Below are 26,419 nucleotides of genomic sequence, written 5' to 3' on the forward strand. Positions count from 1 at the left end.
GCTGAAACGCCTCCCAGTAAGTGAATGATGACTGCTCTAACTTAAGTCACTTGTGTGCACGCCTGTGGCCCTGACTCCCCACCTGGAGCCCAGCAATGCTAGTAGCTATCTACCACATACAGAGAACTTCCCCACATTGCATGCACAAGAGTCTCAGTGCTCATGGGAGGTGGACAAGGCCATCTATGCTGCACATAGGGAAACTGAGGCTCCCCATAGACCAGTGGCTCATACCATGGATACTTCCTCCTCGCAGTTCTTGGAGCTGGAAGCCATGGCAGGGTGCATTCATGGCTGGGTTTGGGAGAATCAGGCTTTCTAACTTGCCCACAGCCGCCTCCTCACTCCCACTCCACCCACACATGGTGGAAAATCTCTCCTAACAGGATTCTTCCGTCATGGAGAACCCACTCTTGTGAGCCCGTCTAAACCTAATGCCTTCTTCCCAAAGTTCTGGTCTCCAGATCAAGGGTCAGGGCTTCTGCGTATGCTCAGTGTTTCTTGACTAGTTCTGACCCTGTGATAGAGCCAGGCTTCCACGCAGACTGTGGGAGTCCACCCTGGGGGCAGGACCAACGCTACCCAGTCCTTTCTGCTGTATCGTGACATCTGAGACCCATTAGAGGCCACAGCCGCACTAGCTCATGGACTGAAGTGTGGCAGAGGGGCTCAAGATCTTCCCAGGGCTTCAAGAGTAGAACTTTGCCTGAGTATGTTTTTGTCCCTCATACGGCCTGTGCCGGGTAGGGAATTTCTCAGGAAAGACTTTTTGTCCTTCAGGGAAACCCTGCCCAGTAGCAAACAATTGGCCCTCCACTGTAACCCCCAAGTGGTAACTTCTTCTTAGTCTTTGTCTATAATAGAGGGGTGTGTGTGTGTGTGTATGTGTGTGTGTGTGTGTGTGTGTGTGTGTGTACAGTGGTTTGTAGAGTCATATATGAGTATGTGGGTTTCCTACCATTGAACGAGTAACTATTGGTGGAATAGAATCCAAGAATAGAAGTAAGTAAATGCAGTCTACCTTACTGTGTCTGAGATCAGCGAACAGCTGACTGGAAAGTGCGGGAGAAGGGTCGTGTGAGGAAAGGTGTGGGTTCTTACATCTTTACATAAGGAACTCCAGCATCTGTGGATTTTGGTAGCTGTTGTAGAGGGGGCATCCTGAAACCAGTTCCTCGGGGTTCCTGTGTACAAATGGAATTAATATAGAGCAAAGGTGGCATTGTGATCGAGTAGAAAATACTGTTTTCAGGTTTTAACAAATAGTGTTGGTGTAACCAGCTAGGAGAGAAAGCAGTGATGGTGTCCTTTCTTTCTGTCAGTGATAACAACGCCCATACGGAGAGCAGGCTTGTGTATAAAAAGAAAAATCACACTCTAGAGGACATTTGTGCGGTTTGGGGTTGGGAGAGACCTTTAAAAGCTGGCTAGAAATCTTTTCACTTTCTGGGGGTTTTTTTTAATATTTATTTATTATGTATACAGTGTTCTGCCTGCATGTGTCCCTGCAGGCCAGAGGAGGGCACCAGATCTCACTGCAGGTTGTGAACCACCATGTGGGTGCTGGGAATTGAACCCCGGGTCCTCTGGAAGAAAAGTCAGTGCTCTTAATCACCATATCTCTAGCCCCTCATTTTCTTTTATTTTTATACGTGGACTCACGCTGTAGCGTAGGCTGGCCTGGAAATTCACTCTGTAGCCTCAAAGGCAATCGCCCTGCCCAACCTCTCAAGTGCTGAGATTATAGGTGTGGGCCACCCTGCCCCCAAAAAAAACATTTTTAAAGCCCCAACTCTTGGCTTTGTAAAAATTGAAAAGTTTTATTTGGTGAAAGACATTATAGACAAAGGCTTCCTGCAAACTTCTGAGAACTGTTTCCCACAGAAATCACTGTGACACAGATCGGCACACAAGTCTCTAATATACAAATAATGCTTATAATTTATTCATATATATTCATGAATATACATACATATGAATATGACAACCCCATAAGAAAAAAAATAGCAACAAAAAATAAAGTTTTGAAAAATAAGTCCAGACAGCCAGGAGACAGATACAGGGACCTGTTTCTGTACCGATAGGGAAATATAGTTTATGAAGTTTCATAACTGGGCCTTTCTCCTTTATTTTTTTTTTCTGTGTGTGAGTATAGGACCCAAGGCTTTGGGCATGCTGGGCAAGTACTCTGCCACTAAGCCATCCCCTCAGCCCAGCTGGCCCCTCTTTAAATGGAAGCCCCTCAGCCTTGGGAAAATGAGTACAGATGTAAGGATCTCACTTGGAAAGAAAGAGAAACAGACACTATGGTGTCCTTGGTGCCAAGGCGGACAATGGACAAGAGCATAGGCCGGGAGCAGTCTCGGTCACTGGAGCCACTTGCTGGAGGCCACTTGAGTGATTTGCCTTCTACTCAGGCATGTGGGACCCTTGGGGGACCAAGGCGACATCACTGGAAGGTAGACCAGTTGCCTGTGGCAACTGCATAGGAAGATCCAGCTGCAGAGCGAGGAGGTCATCGGCGTGAGCTGGTAGCCAGTGGAGGAGGCCACACCTGCCAAGGCTCCCTGGTAGAGGGCATCATGGCATGGGTAGATGACAAAGGCCTCGTGCTTTTTCAGTTGCGTCTGGAATTCTGAGGGCCACCCCTGAGTGAAATCCAGGCAAGGTGCCCTTGCCAACCCTGTTCCTCAGCAGAGTTCTTCTCCCAGGGTGGTTGACCTGGGGGAAAGAGTTATCTATAAAAGACGGCTTGTGTGCGGGTGGACAGTTCAATGCCAGGGAGGTTTACGTACATTCAAGCAGTCATATTTGTGCGGTTGCCTTGTCCAAAAATAATTTGGATGACCGCTTTTACGGTAAAACTCAGACGAGCCGAGTCATAAATAACTTATGAATAAATAACAGTTCATAAATACCTCTAGCTGTGTTCTCCCCAGCCTAGTTTCCACAGTTCCCAGCCGTTGGCTGGGGGTGTGACAGGTGTGGCCGCCATTCAGAGGTGTGGCTCCTTATTCCCCTCATCCGTCACTTAAGGACCCTTCATAAACACCAGGGTGAAACTTCAGACTTGGCCGGCCCCACGGCCAGCTGCTCAGTGTTCCCTCCGTGGGCAAGAAAGCACGCCTTTCCACTCCCAGAAAAACATGAAGCCATTTCATCGAAAGGGGAAAGAAGGCGCTCTTGAACATCTTTCTCCAGGACGAGGTGTAGGACCAAGTCGCCTGGGCAAGCTGCTGCAAAGTTATTTCCACAGCTGCTGTGAATCCAGCACACAGCGCGGAGGCGGCAGCGAGCTGGGCAGGGTTTTCTTAACATTCATCTTAGTAGTCTGGCATCGTCTCTCTCCCAGGATGTCCTCTGAGGCCAGGTTACCTCGTGCTCATCAGTACTGCCGCTCCATGGGTGGAGAGATGCCCTCGCTGAGGGAGGTAGTTGTATCTAGGTAACTGAACATGATTTCAGCCCCCAACAAGAATGTTGCTTTCTCTAGCCTCTACATTGCCCTGGCTGGCAGTCCTGGCAGGGGGCTTTGAGGCAGAGCATGCATCTTGGATTCCCTGTTTTCCAGTGGGATATCCTGTCCATTCTCTTTGTTTTTTGAGGAAGCGGGTGTGGGGATAAAGGTTCCTCAGAGATCCTGCTATAGTCTAAACCCCTGAATCCCATTAATGTGCCTTTCCAAGCTTTGTATGACATTCTTTCTCTGCACAAAGGCTCGGGTGCTGTGGAAACAGCAAATGTGACGTGATCTTACTGGTAATCTCATAATTAGCCTCACGAATGAACTTACTTGAATACTAAAGAGTTGGCTGGTTTTTCAGGGAGTAACATTTTAAGGAACATTAATATATTAAAAAAAAAACAACTTAGCTCATATGTGTCTTTGTTGATTAGCTTTTTCTTTCATTGAAGAGGGAATGCTGTATATTTTAAAACAAAATGGGTATTTGGCTTTCTAGTAAGTTCTTCTCTATGAGTTTGTGTAACATACACACATATATGTGTGCGTCTGTGCATGTGTGTTGTATGTGCACGCATGCATATAACACTCACATGCTGGGTTGATACACATGTGCACATCTGCAGATATTTTCTGTCACACTAATAAGCCCTTTTAGGGACATGGTTCTGCTCCTGGCTTTTCCAAGTCTCCAGAAGCCATCACTTTACATACACGTGACCTGCACCATGCTTTGTAATCATTGCACATTATTCTATTGTTTAGCAAATCCCCTGTGGACATGTATCTATGGAGGATATGCCGCTCTCCTCTCTCGATGCTATTGCAAGCAATATGTCACCGAGTGTCCCTGTCCTTACGTCTCTGTCACATGTGCATACAAGAATGTCTGTAGAATTAGAATTGATAGGTAGGTCAGGAAGTTGCGCACGGTAGGCTTCCCAGCATGCTCTGCAGACATCGCAGGGATGTGTATAGCACCTCCACGCTGCAGTCATCTGGACGGTTCAGAAGCTCGGTCTCTTTTGACTTTATTGGCAGCGTGCATGCTAGAGTTCCCAGCTTTCCTGAGTGAATCTTTGGAGGTCCTTTGTCTGAATGAGAATCATCTCGACGCTGTCCCTCCGTCCGTCTGCCTGCTGAAGAACTTATCAGAGCTCTACTTGGGCAAGTAAGTTCATGTCAGGGCAGGTGCAGCCCAGTGAAGCAGAAGTCCTCACTTACATCACCGGGGACCAGAAGCAGTAGCTCTGTTTTCCAATTGGGTGGGATAGGAAAGGTAGAGGGAGGAAGATGAGTGACCACAGTTGGTTGCTTGGCTGGGGGACAGTGAGGAGGACAGCTGTGTCCCTGACCCCTTCGTGCAGTGAACTTCACCGTGTACCAGGTCCCGTCAGGGGCTTAAGAAGCAGGTAAAACTTGAGTGCCGTAGAAAGCGTTGCATTAAGGTTGAAAATGGAGAGGCTTTGCAAGAGGAAGTAGTGGCCGTTCAGATGATGGTAGTGTCATTAGTGAAAGAGAGAGGGTAGTTGTGGACGGGGACTCAGTGGAGACTCACAGACATCAGAACAGATGTTTCCATCCTGATGATGCATGGGTGTCATGGGCATAGTGTTTAAATGGAATATTGAGATGAAGGCCCAAGGCACGTGGCTTGGATCAGACCTTGGCAATGGCCCCTGCAGACTGCGGAGGCTTAGGAGAGCCGTAGACCCGTGTGTCCACATATGTGCTTGTCTCTCACGGTGACTTGTTTGCTGCAGTAATCCTGGCCTCCGAGAGCTCCCTCCTGAACTAGGCCAGCTGGGAAACCTCTGGCAACTGGACATTGAAGATCTGAACATCAGCAATGTGCCTGCGGAAGTCAGGAAAGAAGGTAGGGCCTCCCCAGCCCTGTTCTAATCACTGCCTTGGGAAGATAACTCAGGTTCCCTTGGTAGACCTGAAGGGACCAGTGGGTGAATAAACCGCGGGGCCCAACTGCATCCTCAGAGTTGGGGAAGATGCTATGGAATTGGCTCCAACACAGTAGCTAGCAACAGTCCCAAGACTGGGAGTGGCTAGGTAGGAGAGTGTGCCAACTAGGGCGGCAAGGACGTTGTCCTTCAGGCCTGACTTTCACACTTAATTTGGGGGTAGTTATCATCATCCCTTCCCTCTCTCAGACTCCCCACCTTCCCTCGAAACACATAGAAATTGGGACGGAATTTGACCTCCTAAGGAATGTGAGTGCATCCCCTTTATACATCATCTAGGGTACCCACTTTTCCCCTCCTCTGATTCCTCACAGGCCCCAAAGCAACACTGTCTTTCCTACGAGCTCAGCTGCGCAAGGCAGAGAAGTGTAAGCTAATGAAGATGATCCTCGTGGGTCCCCCACGCCAGGGCAAGTCCACACTCCTGGAGATCTTACAGACGGGGAGGGCCCCCCAGGCAGCACACAGCGAGGCCACCATCAGGACCACCAAGTGGGAGCTCCAGAGACCAGCAGGCTCCAAAGCCAAGGTGAAGGGTGGTGGACACACAGTGGGTGGGAGGGACCTCCCTGTGGGCTGCTCTCCAGTCCCCCGGAGACCCTGGACATTCCGAGTCCAGGGCCCAAGACGTTCTGTGCTGCTTGCTCTGCCCCAGCTCTTGCCAAGAGTGACGAATCAGTTCTTTCTGTGACCTTGTATTTTTCTGTCAGAATGAAGTCAAGGCTCTGGGCCAGTGGTTCCTGACCCTGCCTGTCTGCTGGATTCCCTGGGGGGCTCTTAATGAGCACATGCTCAGACTTCAAAGCTGGCCTCCGAGACTTAGATTCAAACTGGGGCTCCCCTAGGGCTAAGAACAAAGTACCATGGCAGACAGGGAGGTACACCTCAGCATCTCTCAGCCCCCCTAAAAGGAGGCTGGGGAGGTACCCCAGGAGCCAATGCCCTGTCCTGCCTAATTCCTGCTTTCATTCAAGCTCTGAAAAGGTTCCATTAAATAGCCTGTTTAAAATGAATGCTTCACCAACTTGTTCACGGTCCTCATTCCCATTCAAGTCCAAGTGGCTAGAAGTAAACTTTTTTTTTTTTCCTTTTGAAACAGAAAAGAAACTGTAGAATCTTACCCTGGTGCTTCTATTAGTTATTTTTATGTTGCTGTGACCAAAATGCAGACTACTCATCAGAAATGACTTAGACGAGAGCACACGTATTGGCTCATGGCCCCAGAGGGTTCCTTCCACTGTTTCTTGGCCCGTCCATTGAACTGAACATCATGGAGGTTGATATGTGTGATGAGGATCGCACCTCACCATGGGGGACAGGAAGCAGAGGGTGACAGGAAGGAGCCAGGATAATACACTCCCAAGGACCTGCCTCTAGTGACCTGCTTCCTCCATCTAAGAAGTCTCTAGAACTTCCCAAGATTTCACCAGCAGGGCACCAAGGATTCAAGACATAAGCCCCAGCAGACATTTCAAATCCAAACTCTTAACAGCACTCCATCCATAGCACACACAGAGCGTGCTTTTGCCCTGGGTGCCAGACAATGCCATCCTCATCGGCTGAATAGGCGTCTCTGCCTCGCTGTGGTGATCTAAGGTGGAGAAAAGTTTACAGGGTAGAAAGCCAAGAGGCTCTGTCCAGCTGGGGCATGGTTTTCTTCTCCAAGCCCAGGACAATGAGAGCTAAGCTTGATTGCAGAGTTTTTCCACATAAAACCTTCTTCCAAATCAGGGGACTCCAGTTTGGGAAATGGAGCCTTCTGAAGATGTAAGCTAACATACTCGGAGCTGGTCCCCCTAAGAATGAGACCCTGGGGGCTAGGAGTACACATCAGTGGGGCAGCCTGTGATGAGCATTGCAAGGCCGTGCGTCCCATTCCCAGCACCCAGAATAAACATAAGAGCAGGGTCCTGCCTGTGGGGCTGAGAACAGTGAGCTAATGAATCCCAGGCCCACTCAGAACAGACAGGGAGTGACACTCGCTGACTCACGTCTGCAGGTCCTCTAAAATAACCAGAATTGTCGACAGTACCCTTGGCTTTGCTGTTTTGACAATGACTCAGTCACTTTTGTTCCCATCTGTTCTTCAGTGAATGGGTGCCCAGACTTGAGGGGTGGGACGGCATGAAGCCGCCTTCCCTTGGAAGCCATTACTGCTCTTGTGAGCGCCGAGGCCCATCCCGCCCTGTGCGGCTGACCTCTAGCTGGCTGAGAACAGCTGTCGGCTTTCATCTTTATACAAAACCAGGTCAGCACGCGGTCTACGGCTTGGAGGCCAGATGCTGCCTCATGGAAATGACTCCTGGCTACAGCGAACTGTAGCCTTGGCTCCTAGGCCAGCTCTGAGCTCATGCAGTGATACAGAAACTGTTTCCGCAGCCTTCCTGGCAGCCCGCTTCCTGTCGTTGGAGTCTCACGTCAGGGGTGTTTCCCAGCCTCGTTGGTGGGCGCCAACCTTTGACCTGCACGAGTTCAGGGACGCCTCCTCCGTTTGGCCCCCTGCACAGAGAGGGTGGGAGCCATGAGATCCAAGTGGGGCCCCTCCTCCCACCCGATGTCTTCCAACTCCGGAGAGCCTGAGATAACCAACCCAACAGCCCGTGATCTCCTCAGATGCCCGACTCTGTTGGCAGCAAATGGAAGCCCCCAGAAGCCTATCTTTGGGCCACTGGGCTCTCTTCCCTTGCCAGGATTGCTAATTTGGACGCACTGGAGTCTGTAACTTTTCCATTGCCATGTCTTTCTGAGATGCATTCCACGCTGTAAATTTTCTTGTGGCTCACTCGCTCCCCCCCCCTCGGTCACTCAAATGCCCCCCTTCTGTGCCTTGTTGCTCAAGTAGGTTGAATCCGTGGAGTTTAACGTCTGGGACATTGGGGGCCCGGCCAGCATGGCCACCGTCAACCAGTGCTTCTTCACGGACAAGGCCCTGTATGTGGTGGTCTGGAACCTGGCCCTGGGAGAGGAGGCCGTGGCCAACCTCCAGTTCTGGCTGCTCAATATCGAGGTGAGCGGCCGCCATCTTTGCCTCCCGGTGCTCAGGACACAGCCCCCCAGGTTCTGTGTCCTGAAGCATTGTGTGGATTAAGACCAAAGAGGCAGTGCAAGGGAGAAACACTATTCTTCTGGAAGGGCCCAAATCCTGGCCTTGCTTGATTTTCACACCGAGAACTCAGAGGCTTCCTGGGACTTAGAGCCCAATGCTCTTACCATATTCTTATTTACCTGAAACCTAACAGCCCCAGGCATGCAAGGCAGACAGCACTCCCTCCCCGTGGAAAGGTGCCACTTGCCGGGCACAGGCCTCTCCCTCAGGTGGTTGGAAGGACCGGACATCCCTCTCCATGGGCTTTAAACTGCGTGGAGTGGGTCACAGGACACCTCAGTTCATAAATGGCCCGTGGCGTTCAAATCCACAGGATGGTGGCTGAGTGTGGGCCACTAACATCTGGGGTTGGCACATTTGCACACTGAGGAAACTGTTTCCCACTCTGTAATCAGGGGTGGGGGGGCGGCACGGGGGATGTAGGACTCGGCTGTGGGACTCTCTGTTACAGGCCAAGGCCCCAAACGCTGTTGTGCTGGTGGTCGGGACACACCTGGACCTAATCGAAGCCAAATTCCGAGTGGAGAGGATCGCGACACTGCGTGCCTATGTGCTGGCACTCTGCCGCTCGCCATCGGGGTCCAGAGCGACCGGCTTCCCGGATATCACTTTCAAACACTTGCAGTGAGTGTCGCCTGCCTCGCGCTTGCTGCCGCCGCCATGCGTGCTCTGTTCACTAAGACCGCAGCTCGCTTCACTAAGACCGCAGCTCGCCCGGCATCTGTCCTGGGGATGGGCCAGGCTTCTCTGCACAGAGGGTGGTACCCTGAGCAGGGCTTGGCCCACTAGGGGACTAGAGACCGGGCCTGGAGACACCCTAACTGTGCTTCCTTTCTGGGCCCTCTCCTTCCATCGGGGCTAGTACCAAGAGCACACGGCTCCCATGGAACAGAGTATGAGTTCGAGCACCATCCACAGGGTTTGCAGATCACTGATGGAGGACAGACATCCCAGTCCTCGCATTGGAGCCAAGTAGATCCGAGAGCGACCGTTGAGTCTGAAAGTAGAGGCAGAGTATGGAGGGAGGGGGTGGGGCTGGTACGGATGAGACTAGCCACCCTGGGTGCGCCACTCAGTTTATCTCTTGTCGGTAGCCATCACAGTGTCGGGACTCTGGAATTCAGACCATGAGGCTTAGTAAAGGAAACCAAGATCCCTGGTCAGAATCAAATGAGCGGCGTGGCAGCTGCTCTCGGATTCCCTCACTCTGGGTGGGGTGGCATGGGTGCAGGTGTTCGGGGCAGGATGGCCAGCCAGCCTCGCTCATAGGGCAGCACCAGGATGTTGGGGACTCCTGGTATACCCCAAGAAAGATTTGGGAGGGTCTTTAGTAACAGGAGTGCTGGCTGGTTCAGAGCCATAGCCTCAACATGTACTTCTCTTACCCAGCTAGCACCCTTGGGAGTGCCAGGACCTCTGGGCCCCCCCTCTCTTCCTCTGTGAACTCAGCATACTGGGAAGACAGACCAAAGGGTACCCAGCCTAGGGCTATGCACAGGGCAAAGCCTCCAGAACCTTCTTGTTCTCCCTTTAATGACTTCTCAAGACTTGTCGGCATCTGGGACAAACCCCCAGGAAGACAGGGGTGCTCTGTGCCCCCAGACAGAGAGGCGGCATGTTGATTAAGCCCCACATCTTTGCATACACAGCGAGATCTCCTGCAAGAACCTGGAAGGCCAGGAGGGGCTGCGGCAACTGATTTTCCACGTCACGTGCAACATGAAGGACGTGGGCAGCACTATCGGCTGCCAGAAACTCGCTGGCAGGCTCGTAAGTGCCCCCTTCATCCACTTAGGCCGCAGGCTCCCACTTCCCACTGCCGGGATCCAGCTTACACCTTTACGGCCATTTGCTGTAAGGCACATGGCTGTGTTTAAAGCCAGTAGTTCCAGGCGGGAGCAGGGACGGGTCATTGGCCTATCACAATCGTCCTGGCATTACCACGTCTGTAGTCACCTTGTCTGTGTGCCTATCCCCAACCGAGGCGGGGCAAAGCCATGCTCTGACTCCGTTTCGCAGCCTGTCAACGCATGTCCTCTGACCCTGGGGCCAGGCAGTGGGGGGGTGGCGAGTGCTGGTGCAGGCAGCAGCCCGTGGACCTGAGAGCCTCGCCCCACCCGCACGCAGATCCCCAGGAGCTACTTCAGCCTTCAGGAGGCCGTGCTGGCTGAGCAGCAGCGCCGCAGTCTGGGCGATGAAGTGCAGTATCTGACGGACAGGCAGCTGGAGCAGCTGGTGGAGCAGACGCCTGGTAATGACATCAAGGACTACGAGGACCTGCAGTCTGGTAGGTCAAGAGTGGGTACCCAGGGGCATTGGTGTGGGGGACCTGAAGGCCGGGCAGAAGTCAGTCCAAAGCCCTTGAGTAGGGTAGGGTAGGGTAAGGTGAGCCGCCTATGAGGTCCCAGCTGCACCTGGACCCTCAACTCAGCAGGCTCGCAGCAGGTTTACATGGTAGCACTCAACTCGGGGCCAGTGTTCTGCCACCTGCCTCCACGCTTCCTCCCTCCACTTCTCCTTGCTGCCGCCATCCCCCCAACCATCCCTCCCCTGTGCCCTCCTCTCCTTGGACAGAGACCATGGCAGCCGCTCTGCAGAGGATGCACACAGGCACGGCCTCTGTGTCACCACCCTCCAGGACCTCGGTCCAGGAAGATAGCGAAGTTAAACCATTATAACCAGTTCTTATTATTCGTGGTACTTAGCACCTAAAAGGTCGCCACAACTACTGCATTGGCAGATAGGAGACCACTGCTCCTGGAGAAATAATAGGGTTAGGTTCCTGACGGCCTCTGGTCACGTGGTCACCCACGAAGCAGTCGATAACTGTTTATTGTTTCAGACCTGCCTCTGTTCTATACTGTTCTGGCTTATTTATTAAAATACCCTGGCTCCACGCAGCTTAGGTGAGGGAAGGGTTTGCTGGTCTTACAATTCCAGGTTTCAGTTTGTCACCGAGGGGAAGTTGAGGCAGGAACCCTGGCAGCTAGTCACATCACATCCACAGTCAAGAGGAGAGAGAAACAAATGGACCCCTGCTGCCTGGGTGCTCAGTTTCTTGCTAGTTCTCTTTATTCTTAGAGTATTTAAGACTCCCTGTCTAGACAATGGTGCTGCCCACAATGGGCTAGGTCAATTAATAATCAAGACAACCTCCCACAGACATGCCCACGGGCCTAGGAGTGATCCAGATCATTCCCCAATTGAGACTCTTCCGGGGGATTCTCGGTTGTATCAAGTTAACAATAGGAACTAGCCAGCGCATATATCTTATTAATTATTAATCATGTATTATTGATTTGTTACCTCATGCAGTGGCCTCTATGGTTTGTACCCAAACATTGCTTATCCAATGCCATATTTTCTCTATACATCACAGTCTTGTGCTTAGAAACACTAGACAACCCTTTAGCCCTGGGTTGGAGGGTCATTTTAGACAGCAAAAATTATCCCAAATGCACAGAAACATGGCAATAAATAGAGTCTAGAATGGGCATTCACGGGAACATGCACACAGGACAACTTGATTTTTCCCACAGCTTACCATATGTCTACACATAACTATAGACGCTCCTCAAGTGTTTTGTTGGAGTGGTCATAAGCAAATTCCATCAAGTGGTGAAACTTGCAGACAGTCTGAGAACAAGGATTACTGGTAGTTGCTTGACCATCCATCAACCCAGGACATTGGCAAGAGTCACAGTGTGTCACGAGGCTCCAGCTGCCCACCCTGTCTGGTGGGCCTGGAATGCCAGAAATATTGGTTTCTTCCTGAGAACAGGATCATCACTGAGTCCCTCTTGGTCCCCCTGTGATTCTGACCCAGTTTCCTCCCTCTCTCCCTGTAGCCATCAGCTTCCTCATAGAAACAGGAGCCCTGCTGCACTTCCCAGACACGAGCCACGGCCTGAGGAACCTCTACTTCCTGGACCCCATCTGGTTGTCCGAATGCCTACAGAGGATCTTTAACATCAAGGGCTCACGGTCGGTGGCGAAGAACGGGGTGATCCGAGCCGAGGACCTCAGGATGCTGCTGGTGGGGACAGGCTTCACACAACAGACTGAGGAGCAATACTTCCAGTTCCTCGCCAAGTTCGAGATCGCCCTTCCCGTGGCCAATGACAGGTGAGGCCACAGTCCGGAGGAATGGGGTCTGAGGACACTGGTGGCCTCAGCAAGATTTCCAGGCTACCACCACCAGGATAGCTAGCTCCTGGGGATGGCCAGTTGTCTAGCCTAGGTCAGCAGGAAGGTAGATACAGCAGGCCCCGCTTTGACCACCTCCTATCTGGTGCCGTGGGCTACTCTTCAGGCAGTTGGAAGAAATCCACTTATTGAAAGGGGTTAGGAAAACATGCAAGGGGAGTTCTCCTTGGGGGCAGCTGTTGGCTTGGTAATATGATGAGTGAAAACAGTCTGTGACATGGACATCTGCATTAGCCATGCAGCTTCGGAATGCACTCGCAAGTGATTAAGGGTGGCTGGCATGACAGGCTCAAGCCTGGACCTCCACAATGCTGCTTCCTGGAAGGCTGGTGGAACACTTGGAAGCATGTCCAAGACCCCTGATTTCTCTCTTCTGCTACCTCATCTCACTGGGCATATCATCCACACTGCCCAAAATTCTTCTCCAGGCCCCTGCTTCTCACCCCACGCCTCCACTGTGTGACTCTACCACCTCCCAAGTGCTGTTGTTCTGCTCATACTGAGAACATCTACAGCAGTCTCCCCTCATTCAGGGTTTCACTTTCTACAGATTTATTTATCAGTGACCAGCTGTAGTGTGAAAATACAGAATAAAAGTGCTATAAGCAATTCCTTCATTTTAAATGCCACAACATTGCCAGCAGCATAATGAAATTTCTCAGCATCTCACTCTGGCCCACCTGGGACATGACTCATCCTTTGTCCAGAGTATCCATGCTGTATAATCTACCCCCCCTGCTAAGTAGCCACCTTGCTTATGAACTTAACTATTCTGATACATTTAATTCCCCCCATTTTATTTACTAAAGGCCCAAAGCACAAAAGTACTGATTTGGAAATTTATGACAACATGTTGTTATAATTGTTCCGTTGTTATTTCATTGTAGAATGTCTCTCATTACTTAGATAATATTTTCATTCTTGAAGTCCCATTTTGACTGATTTTAAAATAGCCACAGACCAGCTTTGGAGGTCTTTTAGCTTTTAACTACAACTGTCCCCCTCCCCCCCGCCAATTCTTTTATTATAAATGTATTTCCCCAATATAAGATATTTATATTACAATGAATATCTTATTGTCCATGAATTATCTAATCTGATGCTCTCTGTCTTAAGTAGGAATACTTAGCTTGTTTACATTAAGTGATTCGTTTTGTAGGTGGATTTAAGCCTAGTAGCTTGTCGTTTGTCTTATATTTATAACATTTAGTTTGTTGTGCCTTCTTCTGAGTTAGTCACTTGCTCAGTCTTTTTATCCATTCTATCTGTTCTTGGGGTGGTCTTCAGTGGTCCCGCTGGGTATTAGAATATGCATCCTCAGTAGTGTCTTGACGCCTTCTTCTTCCCACAATCACCCACATGACTCCACGTCAGCATTCATCCTCCTGAACATGAGAACTGCCAACGCCCCAAACCCTGAAGTGGGACCCCTGAGAGGGCTGAGAAGAGCACATGGGGACCAGAGCTCTGGTGGCTACCCAGTCTCCACTGATGTCCAGTGTTTCATCCACTTCCTGGGTTTAAGGGCAGTAGCTACTATCCCACCGTTATGATGCACCTGCCCTGGAACATATCGTCTCTCTGTACCCCAACTCCAGAGCCCTGCAGTGGTGCCACTAGAGACTTCTGGGAAGCTGACTTGGTCCCTGGGCAGTCATTCTAGAGACGCCACAGAAACAGCCCTACTTTACACTTGGCCGTATGGGCTTGGGAGTAGGAGCAAGTTCAAGACCTTCTTGCTCCATTTGTATGGGGCAGAGTTCTAACGAGAAAAGCCTCGAAAAGGATTTCAAGGTCTGTCTCATGACCTCTCATTCCATATCCTTGCTATTGACCAAGAGAAGCTCAAGGTATCAGTTTACACTGCCATGATCTAGCAATATTCTGATTTTATCAGTTATCAGTGGATTAAAGGAGTAAAGATATATTATATATTAGCATTCAGTAAGAGTTTCGTGTGTGTGTGTGTGTGTGTGTGTGTGTGTGTGTGTGTGTGTGTGTGTGTTAGTCTGCCTATGTGGTTGAACAATAAAAATCAGCCAGATTATTGCCAAGTCCAGAGAAGTTCCTGCACAGTGGTTTGCAGCATGGAACCAGACAGCCTGACAATGAGCCCCAGATACTTTTTTCTCCCCTGCCGAACAGCAATAATCCTGTTACCTACTATTATTATCCTTGTTGTCGGGAGTAAATTAGATTGTAGTACATAGAACAGAGTCTCTTACACCTAGGAGCTCCCAGGATGGCAGGAATCAATAGCACTGTTCTTACGGTTTCTTCACGTTAGTCCTGTGGCCCGTATGTCTGGGTCTCCACAAAGCTGTGAGGAGCAGAACATTTTCCGTCCTAGCACAGGCATCAATTTCCCTTGTGACCAAGGTGAATTCCAGCTCCTTACATCATAGGTTTTCATTGGTCAACCACACAGCTATGGTCCGTGGACCTATACAGACACAGACCTTAGATGCTCCTTCGGGACCTGGGTCTTCCACCTGCAGTCTGCAAGCCACACTGCACCCCTGCCAAGTCCTTCAGAAACTCCCAGGATTGATGAACCTCCAAAACCTATCCTTTGCAGCATTTTCGTTTCTTGCTGGCAGTAATGTCTTAGCTCTTACCCATCTCTGGAAGACCTCAACCCCATATCTGAGGCCATCTCAGTGGAGTAGCATTCACTAGCCCGTCTCTTCAGAGGGGACACTGTGCCCTGCCCAGGGTTCATCAGCTGATTGATATTCATCAGACACAGGAATAATTCACTTCCGTAGTCCAATCTTGTTTATCCCTTGGTACAGCCTTTCTGATTTCTACTGTTCTCCAGCCAGGTGCAGTGGTCTGCCCAGGGACTGCTCCTTTTAAGATCTGTCTTCCATGGCCAGTCATATTTCAAACTCTTCCTTTGCTGTCTACATTACCCCTGCCTTTAAAATTCCTGACCAGTGCCTGTTCTATGTGCAGACACCTCTCTCCAGCACACACCTACAGAGAAAGGGAAAAGCCAGAGTCACTTGCATGGAGCATGGCGTGTGTGTTAGGGGCCCAGACTGAGGAAGCACGAGTAGGCACTTCCGAGAGTCTGCTGTTCAAGAGAGGGACTCTGCGCAGGGGAACGATAAGGAACTGTTAGGATCTAGGGGGGTAAGGCAGGATGTTGGGGTGGTGGAGCAGAAAGGCATCATCCCAGGTGGTGTAGCATGTCCTTCACCCAGGACCTGAAGGGGTTAAAGGAAACCCAATGCCCCACCCCACCCCCCTGTGTGCCCCAGCTCAGCTCACCTGTGTGGCCCTTGGCCAACCTCTCTAGCTCATCCCTACTGTAGGCATCCCTTCCTTCCCCACAAGACTCAAGATACACAGGCTGCCAAGTCAGTGCTGATATTTGCACCTAGGTGGTGGGGGTGGAGGGGCAAGCTGTCATTCTATTCCCCTCCTACCGTTGTCTCTTGAACCCATGAAGGATCGACGCCAGGACACAGGATGTTCAAACACCTTATGAAAAAAGCCCAGAACCTACATCCCCTCTCGGAATACCTAGATGTCTTAACACGCCTTCCGCTGTGTACCTGCTCCATCAGTTATTGCTAAGGGAGTACTTACTACAAAAGAAAGAAGTCACATTAAGTAAAGATACAGTTTAAATACACACACACACACACACACACACACACACACACACACACACAATGTTCAGCCCAAGACTGGTTGACTACATAGGTATGGAACCATGGATCTGAAAGGATAATTGTATCAAATGTTAGGAGAGTCTCATCTAGAAAGTTTCAAAGATTTTTATTGTACTTAAACAGTTTTGGTTTTTGTTTTAATTAAAATACAATTACATCATTCCCCCCTCCCCTTTCCTCCCTCCAGCCCCTCCCATGTCCCTCCTTCCAGTCCCTCTCAACCCCCCTCACTTCCTCTCAAATTCATGGCTTCTTTTTCTTTTATTATTATTGTTGCATATATATGTGTAAATGATAGAAATACATAAATAGAGCCTGATGAGTTTGTTTAGCATGGCCGGTATATGATTTCAAGGTTGACCACTTGGTATTGTGGCCAATAAAAGGCTCATCCCTAGGAAAGATGAATTCTCACTTTCTCTGAAGTCTCGTTAGTTGTCTGTAGGTTATTTGTCTAAGGTTGGGGGCCCCGTGACATTTCCCACTTCCAGCTGGTGTTGTCATTGTTCAGGTCTTATGTGGGTGATCATATTGTCAAGGTATCATGGGTATAGCTTCCATGTGATTTCTAGGAGACGCAATCTCACGCAGACTTCGTGGTCCTCTGGCTCTTAGAGTATTTCTTCGCCTTCTTCTTCAGTGTTCACTGAGCCTTAGGCGCCGGCCTTGTGTTGTAAATGTATCCTTCTCTTCTGGGCAACCTACAATCAGTTGATCTCTACATTTTGACCACTTAATGGTATTCTGTGATAGCCTCTGTCAGCTGCAAAGTGGAGCTTCTTTAATGAGGGGCGAGAGCTACTCTTATCTATGAGCATAAGTTTTAGAAATCCGTTAGAAAATGTTCTGGTCTGGTTAAGAGACAGTAGTAGGTAGGTTTGCTGCTGAGAGCCGTGACCTCACTAGCCCCAGGTCGTGGGCCAGGTTTCCAGCACCAGGCATGTTTTTCTTCCCGTTGACTAGGCCTTAAAATAGACAGCTAATGGTTACTGCCAAGAAACGAGTGCCAGTATGGCACACTTCGGGATATCTGGCTGTGCTGATGATTGTGGTTCATAGGCATCACGCCTGTTGATTGCCTCCCTCCCTTGGCAGCTTGCATAGTACTTTCTGGAGCTTTGAAAGCTAGACCTCAGGGAGAAGACTTTGGGGTTAGAGCCTGTGTCTGAAGTGTCTGAAGTGTGTGTCTGCAGCAAAGGGACTTACCTCAGTCCTTTGGGAGGCAACGACGGGCGACAGCAGTAGCCTGTGCTGTCTTGAGACTCTCTTGGATTCCCTTGACCAACAACTTGACAGAGGGTTTCTCGTGTCTGGTGCTGACGTTTTTGTCATGTGGTCTACGGCTCTTGTGGGGGCGTTGTCGGCAGGACTGGGATTGCCGAAGGCAAGGCCTTTGTTAAGAAATGATTCCAGGGGCTGTAGTTATGGCTCAGCAGTTAAGAGCTCTGGCTGCTCTTCCAGAGGATCTGGGTTCCATTCCCAGCACCCACATAGAGGCTCACAACCATCTGCAGTTATAGTCCCAAGGGTTCTCATGCTCTCTTCTGGCCTCCATGGGCACTATATACATGCAGCACACAGAGATACATGCAGGCAAGACATCCAAATGCATAATAATAATAATATTTTTTAAACATTTATGTATTTATTATGTATACAGTGTTCTGTCTGCATGTATGCCTGCAGGTCAGAAGAGGGCGCCAGATCTCACTACAGATGGTTGTGAGCCACCATGTGGGTGCTGGGAATTGAACTCAAGACCTTTCTGTAAGAACAGCCAGTGCTTTTAACCCCTGAGCCATCTCTCCAGCCAAATAATAATATTTTCAAGGAGGAAAGAATCCAGCCTCTGCATTTACAGGCTGATGTGTCCCTGCCCTGTGCCTGCCCCTCAGCTCACATCTCACAGCACATAGTAGATGTCACTTTCCAGATGCAATTGTGGGGAGGGACTTTCTGGCTGCCAGCTCTTTTGCATGACAATAAACAAGAACACCTAGGTCACACAATGATGCAACATTTTAACGATGGCTATGTCCACTTATGTTCCCATAAAATATCATTTGTTTTGTGCAAAATCGCCATGTTCTGCTTTTTAGGGCAGTTGTGCTGTTTTAATTAGCCAAGAAGAATAAACATCTCCGGAGACCAAGAAAACAGTTACCCTGACCCCAATATCTGCATTGTCCTCAGGACCGTGCAGCTGTATTTATTTTCCCTCCACCAACCAGAGTCAGCGTTAAGTGATTTCACAACCACAACCCAGTTTTCTGAGAAGAGACTCTGATTTGCTGCGTCTGGCATTTTTAGGTCTTCAGAGCTTTCCCTCCACGTCACTCTGATTTCTCAAACTCTATAGGGAGGGCCCCTGGCAGCCTGAGCTTTGTCAGCAGAGGCCTTCCCACAGTCCAGCCTCTGCAGGGACCAGGACCCTGCCGCAGAATCTCGGGCCACGATCATCATCATCTCTCCCCTTATGTGTTTCAGCTACCTCCTCCCACACCTCCTTCCATCCAAACCTGGGCTGGACACCCACAGCATGCGGCACCCAATGGCTAACACCATCCAGCGGGTGTTTAAGATGAGCTTCGTGCCTGTTGGCTTCTGGCAAAGGTTCATAGCACGGATGCTGATCAGCTTGGCCGAGATGGACTTGCAGGTAGCTTCTGAGAGGGGCAGCCATGGGGGTGGAGGGGCTCCTAAGAGCACACTCTTGGGGGAAAGACTACAACTTCCTCTGCGCGAGGGAGACTTCACTGAAGTTTACTCTGCCACACTGAGATGATGGATGCAGGGTCGAGATGCAAACATAGCTTGAATCCATTGACCTAGGCTGGCAATACCAAATTTGCACCCATATGACTTACCTACTCCCTCCTGAAGTTATGGTCGTCCCAAACATTAGCCACTTCCAAGTCACCAGGGAGCTTGTTCTAGCAGATGCAGAATTCCCCCATCCCCACCTCCCACCAAGTCACCATAGTTTCAGTACAGCAGCTATGAGCTGGGCCGAGAACTAGCATTTTTAATAATGCCCCAGAGCCCCGACTTCATGGTCTTGCTGTCCTGACTGTATACTTACCTGAGAGGAATCTCTAATTGACACAGCACTTCTCACATGACCCAAATTTAAAGTCTTGGTTGTAAGCACCCATACCTAAGGATCATCATAAGAACAACTTACAGGAATTGGTTCTCTCTTTCCATCACGTGGGCCCTGGGGACTGAACTCAGGTGGTCATTCTCAGTGGCAAGCATCTGCACTGAGCCATCTCACTGGAGAATCTGAGGACTGGAGTTAGATATGCATCCCATGCCCAGCTTCCATCATCTAGGCTTTGTAAAGCTCCCTGGAGATGCCACTCTGCAGCCAAGCATGGAACCACACTGCTTTGGTCCCAGTGAAGAGCCAACCCATGGATTGTGTTCTGTGGGTCCAGCCAGAGTCATGGAGAGGCGGCCCGGCTGTCAGTCAACTCTAATTTCATGCGAGACAGTAACACAGAAGTAATATTTGCCTAGAGCAGCAGTTCTCAAAGTGGGGGTCCCAGACCAGCCAAACTGACCTCACCTGAGTTCCTGTGAGAGATACTCATTGTCAAGCCCCAACTCCAGATCTCTGACCCAGGAAACCTCAGGATGGAGTCCAGCCATTTGTTATTGACAAGACCTCCAGGGGATCGTGACACACCCTACAGTTTGTGAGTCCCTGGCATGCGCTCCAACTGTCGAACTGTTGAGTCTTTTTGACATTGATCTCTGCCTGAGTTTGCCTTTGCCACCCTCTAATTAGAGTGCCCTTATTGAATTATAATCTTGGCTCAGTAAAGATGTTCTTTGATCTTCCCATTTATGGGAAGAAAAATAAACGCAAGAGGCTGAAAGTCGATCAGAGCCTTTACAGCCTGTGTTGTGGAGCTGGGGGTGGGGGAGGCCGGGGGGAGGGCGTCTCTTTATGATGCCAAAATGATGCGCTGGCTAACAGAGTGGGTGCTGGCATTGCCTTGCCTAGAGTTCCATCTGTCCCTCTGTCCTCCATTTGAACTGTGTCCTGCAGTGTTCTAAGTGGGAGGTCACCGAGCCCCCGCATTGTGGGAGGCTGAGCTCACAAAGGGGGGCCCAGCTGAGTGGGAGCACCAACAGGGTGCCTGTCTGAGAAATCAATGCAGAAGGAAATCCTGTTAAAATTCAGATGGAGGACAGAGGGGAGAAGAGTTCAGCCTCAGCATTCATCAAAGACATGCAGATTGCCACAGCAATAGCTTCTCTATTTGTAGATCTGTCAGACCCACAAAGAACCCAGCAAGATGCCCAGCCCTGGTGGCAGTGGCTGGGATGATCGGCTCTGCTTTTCCAAACCTTGAGATGCACCCAGACCTTAAAACTGTCAGACCCTACACCAGACATCCCTCTGCTGAATGTCTAAACAGAGGGAACCAGAGAGATCCTCATGCGTTTTCCATATCCATAGCACTGTATTTTGGAGAGAGCAGAAACAGTTGGAGAAATCACTATCATCGCCTTAGGAAAATGAATTTTAAATGAGTTTTTAATGGCATGGTAACCCCGACGTTTTCAAAGTATACCTTGTTTTTCAATGCTTGTGATTCATGCTAGAGCCTGGGGCATGGTGGGCAAATCACTGAGCTATATCCCCACCCCCACCCTGCCAGCCAAAAAGCATACAGCATGAGAAACACGAGCTGAATTGCTATTTTTTTCACACATATGCGTAGTAGGAAAAACTCCTGGACTCATACCTACCCAAATCTTAATGTTCTTCCTTCTGGGTGTGAAGTTGTCGGTTGTTTATTTTCTCCATTATATTTTCCTGTCCTGTCCACATTATCTAATTAAACACTCACTTGTGAAGTCGGAGAAAAAAAATGTTCAGAGAAGAACAACCTATTTGTAATCGCTTGGAAAGTCTGTTCCCAGGGTACCCTGGAGACCCTTCCAGATCATGTGGCCTTTGACTTGGCAGCAGGGATGAGCCACAGGGCGTGGGAGGCGCGGGTGGGAAAACGGCGGCAGGGATTTATCACGACGGGGCCGGGCCGGCCTCCTCAAGCGCTACTCAAGGCCAGTGAGGAGCTCAGAATTCTTAAGCAGGGTCTTTTCTCTCCGTCTTTCAGCTTTTTGAAAACAAGAAGAATACAAAAAGCAGGAACCGGAAAGTCACCATTTACAGTTTTACAGGCAACCAGAGAAATCGCTGCAGCACATTCAGAGTCAAAAGAAACCAGACCATCTACTGGCAAGAAGGATTGCTGGTCACTTTTGATGGGGGCTACCTCAGGTGAGAACATCCGGGAGTCCCGCCCGCTGGGTCAGCATGGTACCCAAGCAGGGGCCCTGTGGAGCCCTGACAGTGTTCTTCCATTTGGAGTCAAAATTCTGCTCCTGAAAGGGGTTTATCTTGATAGCTTGCTAGGAACAGAGACCCTCCCTGTGGTTGTCCTGAGGGCCCCATCTTCCCACACTCCCTCCACACCTTCTTCTGAACAGGCTGAGGACAGCCACAGCCCAGGATTTGAGTTCACTCCAGTGGGAGGAGCAGGGACAAGGGAAAGGTTGGTCATAAACACAGGTACATAAACACGAGGGTCACCCCAATATCCTGCAGGGCACAGAGACCCTTAGGGTCCCTGAGGGTTAAGTCCATCCTTGGAAGCAGGGAAATCCACCCCCCAGCTCCTCAATAGTTTGGCAACGGCTCCTTTTCATTTCTGGCTTACAGCGTGGAATCCTCAGACGTGAACTGGAAAAAGAAAAAAAGTGGAGGAATTAAAATCATCTGCCAGTCAGAAGTGAGGGACTTCTCGGCGATGGCTTTTATCACAGACCATGTCAACTCCCTGATCGATCAGTGGTTTCCTGGTAAGGGAATATTCTGGAGCCAAGCTTTTGACCATGCTTAGAGATAAGTATTTTAAATGAGAATGGGGCCGTCTCTTTGAGAAAGCCCTTCGCTGGAGGGCCCTAACTCTGTGGGAGTCCTGCTCTAGGCTGAGGCAGGAAGTGCTGTGGGAACAGAGTGACCTACAGGAAATGGAACAGAACCAGGTCTCCTGGCTGTCTACAATATATGGGGGTGGGGTGGGGGGAATCTCTGAGTCCCACACATGGCCCAAAGACATGCTCAGTGTGAGATATATATATATATATATATCCCGTGTAAGTTGGAGACATATGTGTGCTTGACACTAGGAGGACCCAAATGTGGAGGTCTGTCCCTGGTGTCGGGGACAGTGCGGGAGGAGGTCACTGCTGCAGTACCCTTTCCTCCTCGGTTACTCATCCAGGTGGTGATCAAGCCACCCATACAGCCCTTCTCAGACTCTCTGAATCCATTTCCCCACTGACAGTTTACCCAAAGAAAATAGTTTTTGAAGCGAAGCCCTTGGGGTCCTCTGTTTGTTTTGCTACCAGGGTGGACAGAGAGTGGACAGCAGGGAGAAGGCTGTGGGGGCAGCCGCAGGAAGGGAGTGTAGGAAGAAACCTGCTGAGTGAGCGCTGCCCGCCTACCCCCGCCCTGCAGCCTCTGGTTTCCAGAGGCCAAGGAGTAGAGGGTGGATTCAGGATACCCTGTCAGTCACACGAGCCTCTATGAGCTGGTCTACTCACCTGCCCCCAGAGCCTTCCATCCCAGGAGGACAACAGGACAGTGCTTAAGGATGCGGCAGGATGCCGCTGGATGCTTAGTCCAGACATGGAGTCTGGCTTCTTAGCATGTTGCTTCAAACAGTGACCAACATGGAAAATGGCTTAGGTAGAGCTTCTCAGAGAAAATCAACCAGTGTGTGAGTCAAGGTGACTGGAGGGCTCTTAGCCAGCCAACACCCCCCCCCAGGCCTGTATCAACTCTCTGACCACTTGGTAGCTCCCTACCAGCCCAGGCCCTGCCTCAGGAGGTGCTGGGGATTTGGCAGATAGACCAAGTAGACAGTAATCTGAGACAGAAGAAACTTGGCCAAGCGTTTGAGACAAGGTGCCCTAGAGCCAGCACCAGGAGCCAGTGGCCAAGAGTCTGTCACTGTGGATACCTGTGAATGTCAGCTACACCCAGGACATCTAGGAACCCACACTGTCTTGTACAAAGCAAGCCTCTGCCCTGCCCCAGGGTACTTTGTGGGTGTTTTCTTAGCACTTCCTAATGAGAGGGACACAGGAACGATGTAGCTCCTAATAGGTGTCAAGTGTCCAGCTTTCCTATGCTCTTTTATACTCATCATCCCCTGCATTTAACTTCCCCAGAGCACTGGCCTTCTCTTTCTCACCTGTACTGACTGTGGTTAGGATAATGGAGTGTCGCTCAGATTCAGCCCCAGCCATGGTAGTAAAGGCCTTATTCTTATCTTGCCCACTTCCGCCAGCCTTCCGAGGGCTGCAGAATACTTTTACTCTGGGTCTAGACCGCGGGGTAACTCCTCCCAGGCAAATGCTTTGGGGTCAATAGTTTTACTACCCAAAAAGTCACCAGAAGGCAAGTATGGTTGGAAAATGCCATAACCCCAGCATTTGTGGTTATGAGACACTGAGACCAGAGAATCCTGAGTTTCAGGCCAACCTCCGCTACACAGCCAAACCCTGCCTTAAAATCAAAACCAAAGAGATAAGGCATCCCAGAATGGCACCGGATTTCTGGCTCCCTGGGGCCCAGGCAGGAGTAGACAGACCCTCTGATGTAAAGCCAACAAGGCACAGGGTTGTAGGGTACAGCTCAGAGGACCCACTCACATCCGGTTCACAGGCGCTGTCTCCTCCTCTGTCCCCATTTAGCCCTGACAGCCACAGAAAGTGACGGGACCCCACTTATGGAACAGTATGTACCCTGCCCCGTCTGTGAGACGTCCTGGGCCCAGCGTGCAGATCCGAATGAGAAGTCGGAGAGCGTGCAGTACTTCGACATGGAAGACTGTGTGCTGACAGCCATTGAGCGGGACTTCATCTCCTGCCCCAGACACCCAGACCTCCCAGTACCACTGCAGGAGCTTGTCCCAGAGCTGTTCATGACGGACTTCCCAGCCAGGTAGGCTCTGCCGCCCCTCCCAGGACAAGCATGCAGGCCGTGCGCCTCTCCTGCTAACTCACCACACGGTACCCTAACTGCACCGCACGGGTGCCCTAACCATGGGGTGCAAGGACCGTCCAGCCAGTCCTTCCTGCTGGTCCCCAGTGACTTAGATCCCCATCCTAGGCTTCCTGAATGAAATCAGGCCAATGGCTTCCCATCCCATGCCCACTTTGTCGCTCGCTGGAGGACAGAAGGTTGGCGAAGCTGTTCGCTGGCCTTTGTGGAAAGGGCACATTCCCACACCTGCAGCCTCATCTTCCTTTTGGGGGGCAAATGCTGATGCCCAGTACTCCCGACACACTCTAACTCCAGTTTATTCTACCTCCATCCTTCCAAGATAGCTGGGGAGGGAAATACTGTGGAAAGAGACCTTGCTGGTCCCTTCCGAAAGGAAATGGCCACAAAATGTAAGTCCTCCCTAAAACGGACTATCTTCAGTGGATGGGAACACACTGCTGTGGTGTGGACTCTTGGGGACAGTCCTTCAATCATTTTGGATTTCAGCCATTCCCAATCATTTTGGAGTTGTGGTCTATGATCACTGCCAATGGCATGCTATATCTGGTTTCTTTAACTACTTCTCCTTCTCCTCCTTCTTCCTCTTCCTCTTCTTCTTCCTCCTCCTCCTCTCCCTCCTCCTCCTCTTCTTATTCTTCAGGGGATCAGGGTTTTTTTTTCATGTTTCTGCTCTGTTCCTAACGCCCATGGGACACTCTCTGAATGCACAGCATTGCTACTCCACACCCACTTCCGGGGATCTATTGAGTCAAGATGGGCCTGGGAGGTGGCTCAGTGGTAGCACATGAAGTCCTGTGCTCAACACCCAATGGTAAAGGAGAACAATTAATCAACAAAGCCTCACCCAGGCTCTTCAGTATCTCCAGCAGCCTTGTGATGGATGTAGCAAGCGCCACTCTGCTGCAGAACGGTTTTTCTTCCCTCCTGGGTTCTTCGTGGGCATGCAATTGTGCATAAAAGCATGGATCACATGTTTTGAAAGGTGTTAGGTTAGGCACCCCAAATACAAACCTTACGGCCTGTATTCCTCAGATCAGAGACACCAATTAGTGGGCTTCAGAATTCCCTCTATGACTTTAAGAAGCCAGACTGTACGGTCCTTGCTGCTTTGGATCTAATCTCGGGCACAGTTGGATGCTGAGATGAAGTTACCTGTTAGGAAGTGGAAAATCCCAAGAGCCTGAGCAGGAGTCTCTCCAGATAGAGGCTCAGGCTACCAGCTGGGGCCCAACCAGCCCTGGCAGGGGAGTTTGGCAGGCAGAGCTGTGCCCTGTGGCTCCTACAGAACCCTGCACTTTCCAAGCTTGCCTAAGCCCTAGCAGAAAGCCTTAGAAAGGCCCATAGCACTCCCCTGGTTCCCGTAGTCCCATCTTAGGTAGCTCCCGTGTACCTGTACTTCCCAAGCAAGGGTTTTATCAGGGCACTTGAAAAACACCCCCAGACCATGCTCAGCCATGTCGAAGGCTGCAGTGGGTACAGGTGACATGATTGATTTATGCTAAGTCTGGGCAGCTACAAAGCCTGTGCCTGAAAGGTGCAGAGAGCAAGTGCATCTATGGGACTGGGAGGGTTTCCAGGCACCCTTGACCTGGGTGGCAGGCACCTGGCACCGGTCCCTGATCAGGACCTGCATAGACCTCAGTGGAGGGGGCTGCCTCCCCCCCCCCCCAGCCCTCTCTCTCTCTTCTTTACTTCGTGTTTTGTCTTTCATGCCACTGTTTCTGAAGACAGAGAGGGGTCTCAGGAAGTCAGAGGCTTAGGGGTCCTGGCGCAGGCCCAGAGTCGGTGAAGGGGTGAAGAAGGATGCCCCACCTCAAAGTACCAAACCCCGCATGTTAGCCCCAGAGTCATTAGAGCCAAAGTCGGCACCTCTGTACCCACAGATCCCAT

The 26,419-nt window shown here is 50.4% G+C and overlaps 1 protein-coding gene across 2 annotated transcripts in view; it reads left to right on the forward strand.

The window, feature by feature from the left end:
- Positions 1-26,419, forward strand: part of Lrrk1 (leucine rich repeat kinase 1) — a 138,107-nt gene that overhangs the window by 88,918 nt on the left and 22,770 nt on the right. For both annotated transcript variants that reach the window (XM_028872813.2, XM_037198821.1), the window contains exons 13-24: positions 4,505-4,634; positions 5,227-5,339; positions 5,754-5,968; positions 8,282-8,446; positions 8,997-9,169; positions 10,195-10,315; positions 10,673-10,832; positions 12,394-12,670; positions 18,922-19,093; positions 21,570-21,733; positions 22,175-22,314; positions 24,217-24,466. In XM_028872813.2, coding sequence (XP_028728646.1) covers positions 4,505-4,634; positions 5,227-5,339; positions 5,754-5,968; positions 8,282-8,446; positions 8,997-9,169; positions 10,195-10,315; positions 10,673-10,832; positions 12,394-12,670; positions 18,922-19,093; positions 21,570-21,733; positions 22,175-22,314; positions 24,217-24,466 — 2,080 coding nt within the window. The remainder of the gene's footprint in view (positions 1-4,504; positions 4,635-5,226; positions 5,340-5,753; positions 5,969-8,281; positions 8,447-8,996; positions 9,170-10,194; positions 10,316-10,672; positions 10,833-12,393; positions 12,671-18,921; positions 19,094-21,569; positions 21,734-22,174; positions 22,315-24,216; positions 24,467-26,419) is intronic.

This window comes from Peromyscus leucopus, chromosome 1 (genome assembly GCF_004664715.2).
Source record: "Peromyscus leucopus breed LL Stock chromosome 1, UCI_PerLeu_2.1, whole genome shotgun sequence".
Lineage (NCBI taxonomy): Eukaryota > Metazoa > Chordata > Mammalia > Rodentia > Cricetidae > Peromyscus > Peromyscus leucopus.